Here is a 12450-nt window from a genome sequence, read left to right on the forward strand (position 1 = left end):
GGAAACACTCATTTTCCCACTCATTACCATTGCAATTGCTTCTTCCATTATTTCATGATCATACTGCCGATAGCGGCCACGTTTTTTTCTCGGCTGCTTATTATCTTTACGATCCAAACTATCTTCTGTATTTTCTGAGGTTCCATCTACCGTCCCATTCTTAGTATTAAGACACAAAGGAGAGAGGTCCCCATGCAGAAAGTAGGAATCAACACTTGAGTGAGTTACAGGTCCAGAACATTCAATTTTGTTCTGTTTAGGGAGTATATTTTTCAATTTTTGAAGAGCTGATCCTTCTAAGACTGAGGAGGTTTTAGAAACGTGGTACATAACATCCAGAAGACCAGCAGTATCAGACTGTGGTTTGGACACAGAACTTATTCTTAGCTGAGGAATTTTTAATTGTACAGTAGGATTCGTAGTTTCATATTGGAGATTTTCATTTTTTTCTTTAAATTGTGTGACCATTCTCTGCAGAGTTAATTGGTGGAGGTAACTGGAAGCTGTTGGGAATTTTAATTCTGAGGTTTCAAGTAGACTGAGTTTACTTTTTTCTGTGCGCTCTGCTTGAGCTCTTGCCCACAAGGCTACTTTTTGTAGGACTGCACAAGTTTCTTTACTGTCTTTAAATGAATAACTATCATTGAAATCTCGAGTTTTGTTTTTAAAAGGTGCAGGCTTTCCTGCTGGTAAGGCTTCTAAGTGGAGAAGTAAAGTTTTTTGAGGTATGCCATAAAGTATGCCTGCTTTATTTATGTCCAGTGCTCCAGACTGAATGTCTTTCAAAGCTTTTGAGAGCAAACCATCTGCAAACTCAGCACTTCTTTCCACATAGTCCTCTCTGTGTCTGTGTAGTCTCCTGGATGGATGGAATGAAACGATGGTAAACTGATGTATGAGAGACTCTCACACAGCTATGGAAGGGAAGGGTCCACTCCTTTATTATACTCCTTGCTTCGGTAACATCACTGCTTCTGATACTTTTAAGCCTTTGAGATGTGGTAGTTAAATGATTATCCTAGCAAAATGTTACAGTTCTGGTAGGACAGTGCATTGAAAATCATACGGTGGCTTCTACAGCAGCCCTTCCAAGAACTTTATATCCTATCTCAGTATTTGGTAATATTCTCATGTGCTTGCTATATTCCCTTGTTCACATGCTTGCAGAGCAACACTGTAATAATTTTAATTATACAATTAACGTTCCATTAAATACCCAAATCCTGAAGGAGTTTTTGTTAGTAGAAACGTGACGTTACCGCTAAACAAGTAATAAAAGAGTCAACCCCCTCATAGAAAATTTGCAGCAATAAGTACATACTACACACAAACATCCCAGACTTACACAAACTAGGCTTTCTACAACCATAAGGTAAAGTGTCATAGTTAACAATCAAGTCCATTTTGGCAAAATGAAACACAGTTTTATAAACTTCTAGCCACTACTTACAGCTAATTACAAAGTCATATCAATTTTTAAAGCTTCTTCATATCAGCAAATTAATAAAATGCATTTTACACCATCCAACAAGTACTGCTATTGTATTCCTATTTGTAGTAAGTTACTTTGTAAGACGTACAGGTGACAAAAAGGGTCCTGCTATGGCTAGTGGATGGGAGGATGCCAAAATCATAACAAAATCCAACAAAACAATGCGCTTCTCTAGATTTGTGGTAGCTTGCAGCAGAGGCAACGTTTTTCTTGCTGGATAAGAAATTTAACTATTTGCCACCGCATACCATAGCCAGAACTATGATGCAAGTATAAATATGATGATTAAGAGCTCTCTCTCTCACGCGCATTCTCTTGCTCATATTAAGGAGTATTATAAGTAATAGTCATTTAACTTGTTCATGTTAGTTGAAGAATATTTTAAACCTAAATATTAACATGCTTCTTTTTTTGTCAAAAACTGCAGATTCCTAAGTGAACTCTGAAAGAATAAATTTGCATTCTCTTCTACTATCCTACTACTTTCATTGTGTCTACATAATCAATTTTCAGTTCATTTTTAGTAACATGAACTAAAGTTTGGTGATTGTTCTGATAACTTTTCTTTAAACAGAAAAAAATAAAAAAGACGAATGAAACATATGATATATACATAGACACACACTTATGAGCGACACAAATTCTTTTGAAAGAAAAATATAAACCACACGTGTGTGTCAGTATATACTAATATGTTATGAACGTAAAACCTGACTTCAGAGAAGTAAGAGTAAACTCGATTTTCTTTTACATAAGCCAAAGAGAGTCCTAAAAGTTGCTTACCCAGACACCGAGTTTTCAGAACACAAGGGATCGTATTTTGGCTCTTCCAACCTTGCGCTTTTCTTTGTAGAGAGATCTAACACTCCATCCCCTGCAAAGAACAGTGATGCAAAGAGTAGTCATGACAGCAGTTTAAGGATTATCTCAGATATTTTTTTTACCAATCGTTTGTACCTATGTAACAATTTTTAAGCAGTTAAATTTATCCCATAAAATTTCTGATGCCTTTTTTTTTTCCACAGTATCAGCTGTCTGTAAATAGTTTTGGATGATTTATAGTAAAATTGTCTAAAATTAAGAAAGAAAAACAAAAACTCACACAGAAATAACAAAATTTAAAAGAAGAATCTGTTTCAAGCAGAAACATGAGACATTTCCTAAAAACCATGTATGCATGGACACTGCACTGTTTACTTCCAAGGCAATGAGCTTCATATTATTTTGTATACACATACTGCAAACAAATCTGATAATGAAATTAAAATGGACCTAATTAAGTCATAGATTTACAGAATCATTCAGGCTAGAACAGTACTCAGGAGATCTCTAGACCAATCTCCTGTTCTGAGATCAGATCAGGCTACTGGATGAGAAAGGAAAAGTAGTAATATCCCTACCAATGGGGAGAAAGAGAGCTCAAGCCATGTTTTCAGTATATGGGACCTATGTCATTAAAAGTTCCAGCTGTTTACACATACACACCTGCTGCCCCCACACAGACGTAATAATGTGACTACAGAACTAGGAAGACCTAAACTGGGGTGAGAATTAACTCTGTAAAGACACTGGCAAATGATATGTTCAAAATTTATAGCTGGACATTGAGACTTATCAAGTATTGAAAAAGAGAACTGTATTTTATTTTAAATCAACACTTAGTAACATTGAAAATTAGCAAATCTCTTCATTAGCTGAAAATTTCTAATTATTGCTTAGGTTGCTTTTTTTGGCTTTTATTTTTAAACCACATTTAATGTAAAGATAAATCCCTTAAACATATTTAATTTCATACCTGCCTTCCTTGATTCTCTGTTTCAAACTTGGGCTGGTTGTGAGTCTGACCTCTACGAACCTAATTTTGAGTTTCAACACTCACGAGCAATGTCACTGCTTGTCCTTTTTACAGTAGTATCATTTTTATGTTATTACGTGTTATTTCTAAAATATCAACCAATTGCATATGTTTTCCCATAGCTTTGGATGTACAACATGAAACACTGGTTGAATTTCCCAAATGCCAGCACTCAAACGAGAATTCAGAAAAATTCTTAGGTTAACTCTGCTGTATTACCCATACTACTAAGAAATAGAGCTTTGTGAAGGAAGTAAATACAGTTATTTGTTTTGGTCTGCTTAAAACAGCTTTTGACTGTTTTTGCCAAACAATTTTATGTTGGAAAAAAGAGAAAAATTAGCATTGTAGATCAGGGGAAAGAATATTTATAAATATGCTACTTTTCAAGGTGTCCCTTTCCTCCTAAACTTGTTCTCTGCAAAGCCTTTCTTAAACCGTAGGGATTGTAAAGGAAGCACTATAGTTAATGCTAATTCAAGCTTTCTGAAGCAGTAATGTTTCAGAAGGAAAAGCCAATTAAAATCACAAGAGAAATATTCTGCAGGGATTTATCCAGCCTACCCAGCTGTAAAATATTCCCAAATCCTGTGCAACAGACAGATCTCATCTGTTGTGTACTGCTAATGATAGAATCTTTGTTAGCCTTTGTGCATTTGCTTTTACAATTTCCACCTTCAGATAATTGACAGTCACAGGCAGCATGACATGAAATGCTTAGAAGAGATCACTGGACAAAATCACTAGAAAATATACCTCAGAAAACTACCTCAAAGTTTACAACTCATCAGGTTGCAAAGAGTTAATCATTAGATCACTATCACTTGACTACTAAGTACAAAAGAACACCAGGAATAGATTAAAATCAAAACAAACAGCAAAATGAAAACATGCTCCCAGATACAGGGCTGAAAAAAACAAATTAACCTCTAACTAAAATAGAATGTTTCGCTAAAGACTTCGGAATATCAAGATAACCAACTTGAATGGCTCTGTCTAATCAACGTACAAAGGAATTGAAGCTAACAAGACTCTTAAAGAAAAAGTCAAAGGCTCTGGAAAGATTCAATGACAAAGTCTGAACAGATCATATCATTTTTATCTCCTGTTTTTCATAGGTGCTTCTGACAACAAAAGCCCTCAGCAAGCTGTAAAAATCACTAAAAAGAGCACAGTACTGAAAATATACTGCTGTGCCAAGAAAATTAGATACATTTTGGGTCTTCAAAAGGTAAACAGACTGAATAATCATTTCAGGTTCAAGATAGCTGAATATCCCACACAGAAAATGCAAGTATTAAATATGTGTATTGCACATCCCTGAAGACTATGTCCTATCACTACCATAGAATCACTCAGGTTGGAAAAGCCCTTAAAGATCATCGAAAGGCGATCCTCAGCAAGAAGAGTGAAAGAGAAATGTGAGAGATTTGATATGTGCACAAAAGACGGGTAAAGTCATCACTGACTGGGTTCAGCAAGATTATTTTCTCAGCTTAACAAAATTTTTCTTCTGATGTGCTGTTCACACATACTCTAATAATTTTATGCACATTATCTCCTGCATGACAAACAGGAAATCTGTTAGAAAAGCAGTGCCCCTTGAGATCATGCTCCTTCCCTGGTACATTACTGAAAACACAAAGAATGGAGCAGATGCAACTCATCCTTCAGCTATCGCACTAATATGGGGCCCAAAGCACACAGTTTTCTAGTACTGAAGAACAAAAAACATATTGTACAGGTGAACAGTGAACCTTGAAAACCTAAATTACTAATTAAAAAGGTAGGAATAGTACCTTTTAAACCAAACCAGCATTTTCTATTATTTCTGCATTTTCTATTATTTTATCGAATCACTCAAACCAGATGATTTAGTCAAGAATTCTAGACAGGAAGAAAATGACATCAGGACCAGAAAAAAAACTATGTAAGGTGATTCAAATAAGATCTACAGAATTACTTCCACTCGTTAGCTAAAAACATGACAATTACCAAGACAGTACTCATTAACAATTATGAAAAATTAGATAATACAGACAAATTGCTACAAGTTTTTCAGGTCTGCTCCTCTTGGTATTCCAATGAAATTCTTTATGCTGTAAATCAGACGATTTTGAACTTCAAAGAAATGACTTCAGCACCGCCTTGTTGACTTCTCAGCATCACATCACCAGGTACAAAAATACCAAGGTATACTAATCTTCTTCAAAATAAACAGGAGAGCAATATCTTGAGTCTCCTCTAAACTAGCAAGGTTAGAGAAGTAGAAAAAATAGGCCTTTATTGGAACCTTTGAGTTCCCACCATACATATTTCTACACTCATTTTAGCAAATATCTAATTTTCTGGGTTTCAGGAAATCTCTCACAAGTTATCTGTCTAAAGTCAGATGATCTACTCTACTCAGTCCTCTCACTCCAGACATATCAGAAACTCCACTCCTAGAACAGGAGAACACATCAGCCTGGCCACCACCTCATTGCATGCCTGTCTTACTGTCCCAGCAACTGCCAGACCTCTTCTTGACTACTGTCTTCACAATCTGGCCTCGGATCTGTTTGCTGGGAAGCTGCATAAGGCCTTTTTTTGAACCCACTGACACTGTCCACCTCACACCAGTTCCAGATGTTTACAATTAACTGTGCAAACGAAGCTCCTTATCCATTGTTTTTTTTTTCTTCTTATAAGCTTCAGAAAACTATTTGTAAGAGCTCAAACTTTTACTAACTACTAATTTATTATTATATTATTAATTTTGTTATTTATTATTTTTTGTTAACTACCACCTTGACTAGCCAAATTTTGCCCACCTGATATGTAATTTTATAAAGCAAAACACTGGCACATGGAAAGTGTATGACTGTACATGGAGTGCATATGGCAAAGTGGTGGTGGCTGTGGGGCTGAGCTGCAGAGGTAACCATTCTGAGGAGAGATAAGGGCTGCCCCATTGCAGTCAGTCATAGCTAATTCCAGTCAGCTTCAACAAATTCACTGCAGGGCAAAGCTGAGCCCAACCTAGCTGGTGGCTCCCTGTGGCAAAACAAATTTAAGAAAGGACAATAAACATGGGACAAAAAGAAAGAGGGAACTAAAAGGATGAGAAACAGTAAAGGGAACCCCAACTGCAGAGAAAAAATGAGGAAGGAGGTACCACAGGGAGAAACCCCTATGTACTGATTATGAATCCCATCCCCCATTTTTTTTTGAATGGGTAACATCAAAATGGTAAAGGGATAGGCTTGCAAAAGAATCAGGAGTGAAAGGTAGCAAGGGAAAAGGTTGAGAAAAGGTATTCATGTTAATGTATTTGTTTTGTTTTCTGGTACCTGAATTAGCAATTAAATTACTGCCTATTCTTATAAATATCTAATTTCACCTACGACAAGTCTCAGATTAGTCCACGATGGTAAAACAATCCTTACTTTAACTCTTTTTTCCTGTTCTTATTCCTCCCCCTTTGCTGCTGAAAAGGAAGCAAATGAACGACTGATTGGAAGTTTAGCTGCTACCACTATTGACAGCCAAAGAAGAAATGGAATCCCGAACTCTGTCCCTAGATTCACCTTTTCGTATAAAATTATTACACTCTGCTTCTTGAATACATTTTGCAGTTTACACAATTTATTTTTTTGAACCGTAGTATGCATACCTTCAAAAAGCACAGTATTTTTCCCCAATATATACTATAAGAACAGTGTATCAAAATAATAAATATAACACCATCATCTTTCTTTTTAAGTGTTTGGAATTGTTTCAGTATGATTCAATGTAGCAATCAAGAAACCAGTCTCTCTGGCTCTGTATTTTCAGAGAGATGCCACAAACTTAGCTGTTGCACTCCTCTTTGGCCTGTAGAGGAGCTGCTGCTGAAGTAGCTGGACCTGGGATGAGGTAATACCTGGCATTGCCTCACAGAGGCCATCCCTAAAGCTCTCTCATTATGAAAAGTGCCACGTAAACCCAATACAAGAGGTTCTGGCAATAAGGAGTGCTGGAAGTGGCAAACCTGAATATTAAGAGAGTTCTTCAGAGACAGGCTGCAGATAGCCAAGGAAGGTAAGAAACTTTGAGGTCAAGGTAGATTCTGCCCTTGAGGATACCTGAATGACCTTTTCTCAATCCTGAACACTTGGATCTGGAAGCAAGTGCTTCTTGTGATCTGGAAAATAAAGCCTAAAATTTCCTCACGAATCCAATAATCATTTCCATAATAAAGGAAAAAGACCTGCATTTGTCATAAGATCTGCAATTTTAAAGAATGCTTAATTTAAAAAAAAATCAACCTGAAGTCTTTATGTTTTAGGTTATTTCCTGCTTTACAAGAGAGACAGAATTCAAATTGAAAAGATTTCAACTTTTCAGCTTTTTTTTTTTTTTTTTTTTTTAGAATTGTAGAGATTTGAACTTCCTACCCTGTTACTGTCATTTCATTTGGAAGTTTAAATAAACAAATAGTAAGAGCACCAAGATCATCAAAAACTTCTAGAAAGGGAACATATAATGGTACTGTATTTATGAGTGTACTGACTGAAGAAAGAGTTTTATATTATTTGCTAACTTTTTAAAATAACTGAATTATAAGACGAAAGCTTTAATCAATTTCATAACGCTACCCAAAGAGCAGTATAATATGAGAGCTGCTCTGGAAGTAATGACTCCTGTTCCACTATGTTGGCTCACCAGGTCAGAGGTGCATGGTGGTGGTATGGCTGCATAGAAGTTAAATGTTCCTTCTAATACTCCACTAAATTTTGTTGCTGTGCAACAGATGGCAGCAGAAAGGCAGTCTGACAAAGTAGTGTCTGACACAGAAGTGTGTATGAAGCAAAGGTGCATAATTGAATTCATCTGTGTGGAAAAAAATGGCACCCATTGACGTCCATCAATGCTTGCTGAACGTTGATGGAGCCTGAACAGTGGATGTGAGCACAGTGAGGTGGTGGGTGGTGCGTTTCAGCAGTGGTGACAACGGGTCACCCCCACTGGTGCAAATTTTTATGAACGTGCCATGAAGGTTCTTGTTCATCACTAGTAAAAAATGCATAGCTAACAGTGGTGACTACGTTGAAAACTAGTAGCTGAGAATGTGCTCTCTCAAATATTGTCACTGTGCTCTTTGTATCTGTTGTAGTTTCCATGCGAATAAATAGGAGGCATTACTTTCAGGGCATCCACCGTATTAGTTCTTAGAATTAAATCCCTGTACCAGTACCACAGAAAAGCTGGTCCAAGTTGATAATACAAATGCCAGCAGGATTTGGGCAGTATCTCAAGTTTCAAAGTTCTCTACTGTAAGCATGTAACATTTCTGTACCTTCAGGCTGCCTTCAGTAAAAGAATAATAATACATGAGAAGGAGGTAGAATGATTTATAGACATTTACAACACCTAACTGAAATAGCTGTTCAGCAGCCACTGCATCTAGAACATAATAAAAACAGGTTGCAGTTTTCCATCTTGATCTTTTTTTGCTTGTGTTAATGTCACCACTACAGTGGAAAGCTAAGACAGTCCTAAAATAATATGCTTATAGAAAAATGAAAGTGCAATACAACTTCCTTGGTAGATTAGATGGCTCAAAACATTTTTCCTTCTAGTTTTGTTTTGATATTTCCTCTTCTTTCAGTAGCTTTAAACTTCATAGCAAGATTAACATCTATAAAGTTCTCCAAACACAAGCCAAGCAACTATTTATTTCAGCCTCAGATGTTTTGTTTGAAGATACATAATTCTAAACGCTCTGAAGACACATTTTCTCAGGATTCATCTGCACAAGATAAATTTGTGTCCAAATCCAGACATGAGCTAGCCTCTGCTGACCACACAAAATAAATGCAAGAATTCCGCAATTCCTTAAAGGTCCTACAGTCAAAGAAAAAGGATGCTTAAATTTCATCTAGAATAAGCATGTTCAGCAAGGTAGGTCTGTGGTCAAAACTTTTCATTTTTTTAAATGATATACCATCTAATTGAAGCCTGTATACACACATAAAACCTTAATTCTACAACTCTATCTTTGTTTAACTTGCAGTATGTTACATGACACATGGGTTCACTTTCCTCTGTAGTATGCAGTACAATTGGATTAACATGGACCCCTGTATCTGTCAGAGACTAGCTGACTTTGCCAGTGTTCTCAGTTGCACGTGATAGTCACAATCCCTCCTGAAAACTGCTGCTACTCCAAATCAAGCTCAAAGTCCAAAGCATTCCTGTGATTTTATCATCCGTTTTGGATGACAATATTCCTCAAGGCAAGAGAAGATATTGTTTCCTATTTATAAATGATAATGAGTAGCCTAATTTTTCTTCCTTTATTCTCAACAAAGTTGTACTGATCTGTAAGTATTAGGTCTTAAGTACAGAAAATTCCTCTTTCCATCATTCTAACCTGCCTGTACTTAATCAGTGTTGAAGGATTAAATGGTCAGAATGAACTCTGTTCTCTAAAGTTATATTCTTTAGAGTTATATGTTCTCTAAAATCATATTCTCTCTTTCCTCAGAAAATCCTTCAACAAAATCTTGAGCTACTGTTACCCTCAACACCCACAAGTGAGATGACTAAGTGCTCTAACGCTGAGAAATTCCCTTGCTACATTTAAAGGCACACACTACAAAACTAGGATATTTACCACCAATACATAGTATGAAAAAATGCTTTTAAAACGGCTTTTTATTTAATCAATTAAAATAATTTCTTTTTTCTTATGGACTCATCGCTATGCTGGAAAGTGAAAACATTATTTGGTACTTTTTAAAAAAAACTTTTTATTTTTGAAGTAGAAAGATATAATAAGGTAGTAAGTAACATTAAAAGTACGGATAAACAGATAAGAGATATTTACCTTGCTGAGTATTCTGTTCTTGAGTTCGATTCACAGTGAGGTCTAGAGGGCTTTCCTGCTCTTCCTGAAGGGAGTTTTCCGTTTGGTTCATTTGGATACTTTTACATATCAGACTCGGTTCAAATGATGAACCATTTCTGTTCTCTTGAATTTTGCTACTTTTTGAAATGTACTCAATTGCAAACTGGCGGATCATTTTTTTCATTAATTCCTGAGCAACTAGGGGAATGTTAGGATCACAGTTCTGAGGAAGATCTAGAAGAGAAAAGAACAACAACACAAGCAACAGATGTATTAAGAACAATGAAAATACTTTCCTTGAAAAGAATATTTCACATAAGCACAGTAAATATGTGCAACGATTTCACATGCATAATTAAGATGCCTAGCAAATTCTTCTTACAAGTATTCCTTACTGGTCATTTGGAAGAGCATGTCTGACAGGCATCAGTAAAGTATGATTATAATGAGAAGCTACTTTCAAAAAACAACTAAAACTACATATATATTTTAAAAATGCAATTCTACAAATTAGTTTTTATATCACACAGAAGTTTGATAGTCTTGAAAGGTCTCATATAAATGGTAATATTACAAGCAATTGAATTTTAAAATAACCTTCCTTTGTTATTTTCTAAGTGCTAACAATTGAATTATTTGGGAGAAAAAAACATTTTTTACTGTTCTAAATTATATATAAACTGTGTAGAAATGCATTCATATAACAGTCCCACAGAAAAAAAGCAACAAAAAAAACAGTGTTTCAGGTTTATTCTAAACACCAGGAAAGTGTTGCAAAGCTGTGAAGCATTACAAATACACGTATTTGGTCTGCTGACAAAGACAACTGTTCCAAGATGACTCCTGCCAATGCCTTTTGGTCTGCTTTTGCAAGGTAAGTTGGAACTTCTCCATTTTCAAAGACTGAGTATATGCTAGACAATTCATTTTCAAGAGACCATACGCAAGGTATGAATTACAAAAGTCTGCTTTTGGTTAAAGGCCTATCTTCTGACACTCCTTCAACCGAAACTCTACCAAAATTTATAAAACTTAATAGGAGTTTCTGGAAATTCTAAGTGCTGGAGAATATGTGCAAGAAATATTTCCCAATCATATAACACTCAGACACAGGCGTTCTTCATTTATTGGTATTTTCTGATTCCTGCATAATGCATCTACTAAATGTTCAAGTAGCATTTGGTCTTCATGAGAATTAATTATTATCTAGGAACAAGAGCATCCGTCTAAAGCCAGTAATTCCACTGTCAAGTGGAAAAAATTACTGATCAACAACTCAGCTTAAAACAAACAACCAAAAAGTATGAAATAAAAGCAGGTAAAAACCTGTAATTTTAAGTTCAGTTTAAAGCTTCACTACACCTCACTATACTTTGCTACGATCTTTAACTAATCATACAATATTTGAAAAGGCAATTTAGTGTGTTCTGGGAGAAGTACTAGACCTCGGAGCTTAAGTCTCACTAGCAAATATTTCTTAATTATTATCAGCAGATGGCACCAGATATACTTTGTAGGAACAAAAAGTTTTAAGATGTTTTTATCAGGAGTCACAATTATAGCTACTTTTAAGTTTTAAATCAATATGTCTATATCTACTAATAGGACATGGGGGAATGGCTTTAAATTAAAAGATGGGAAATTTGGGTTAGATGTTAGGAAGAAATTCTTTACTCAGAGGATCATGGGATACTGGAACAGGATGTCCAGGGTTGTTGTGGATGCCCCACCCTTAAAGACATTCATGAGCAGGCTGGATGGGGTCCTGTGCATCCAGGATCTAGTGGGTGGGGGGGGAAGAGGTTGGAGGCAAATGATCTCTAAGGTCCCTTCTAAGTTAAGCCATTCTATGATTCTACATCTGCTTAAGCTTCCATTTTTCAGACAGAGGCTTATATCACAAGGCAGCTACATTTATTCCACTGATTGCATGTGCACATGCAAATACCCAGCAGAAGAGTTGTTAAAAAGCTGGAGTAAAAGTGGTCTGATGTCCCACTAGTTTCTCTCAGAACTTTTTATACCCTCCTAATATAAAATACAGATATGTCACTTAGTCTTCCCTTATGCTATAGCCTAGTAATTTCTGTTTTTGATTTTGTCAAGAGTCAAGCCAAAATACAAGTGAAGGCAGTAGTAAAGATGATATAATTATGACTAATTGTAATGATTTATTTTGATTGAAAGCTCACATTTAGGATGAAAGCTTCCTCCGTTAGTGTACCTTAA

General features: G+C 35.9%; 1 protein-coding gene across 7 annotated transcripts in view; it reads right to left on the reverse strand.

Moving 5' to 3' along the window:
- LCORL (ligand dependent nuclear receptor corepressor like) overlaps positions 1–12450 on the reverse strand; it is a 73065-nt gene that overhangs the window by 25557 nt on the left and 35058 nt on the right. For 4 of the 7 annotated variants that reach the window (XM_052682808.1, XM_052682803.1, XM_052682805.1 and 1 more), the window contains exons 5-6: positions 10201–10455; positions 2276–2366 (exon numbers count right to left, since the gene is read on the reverse strand). In XM_052682808.1, the coding sequence (XP_052538768.1) occupies positions 2276–2366; positions 10201–10455 (346 nt within the window). Of the gene's footprint in view, positions 860–2275; positions 2367–10200; positions 10456–12450 lie in introns of all 7 variants that reach the window. The other 3 variants (XM_052682807.1, XM_052682806.1, XM_052682809.1) reach the window with 3 other exon arrangements.

This window comes from Tympanuchus pallidicinctus, unplaced genomic scaffold (assembly GCF_026119805.1).
Source record: "Tympanuchus pallidicinctus isolate F22 unplaced genomic scaffold, pur_lepc_1.0 scaffold2, whole genome shotgun sequence".
Taxonomy (NCBI): domain Eukaryota; kingdom Metazoa; phylum Chordata; class Aves; order Galliformes; family Phasianidae; genus Tympanuchus; species Tympanuchus pallidicinctus.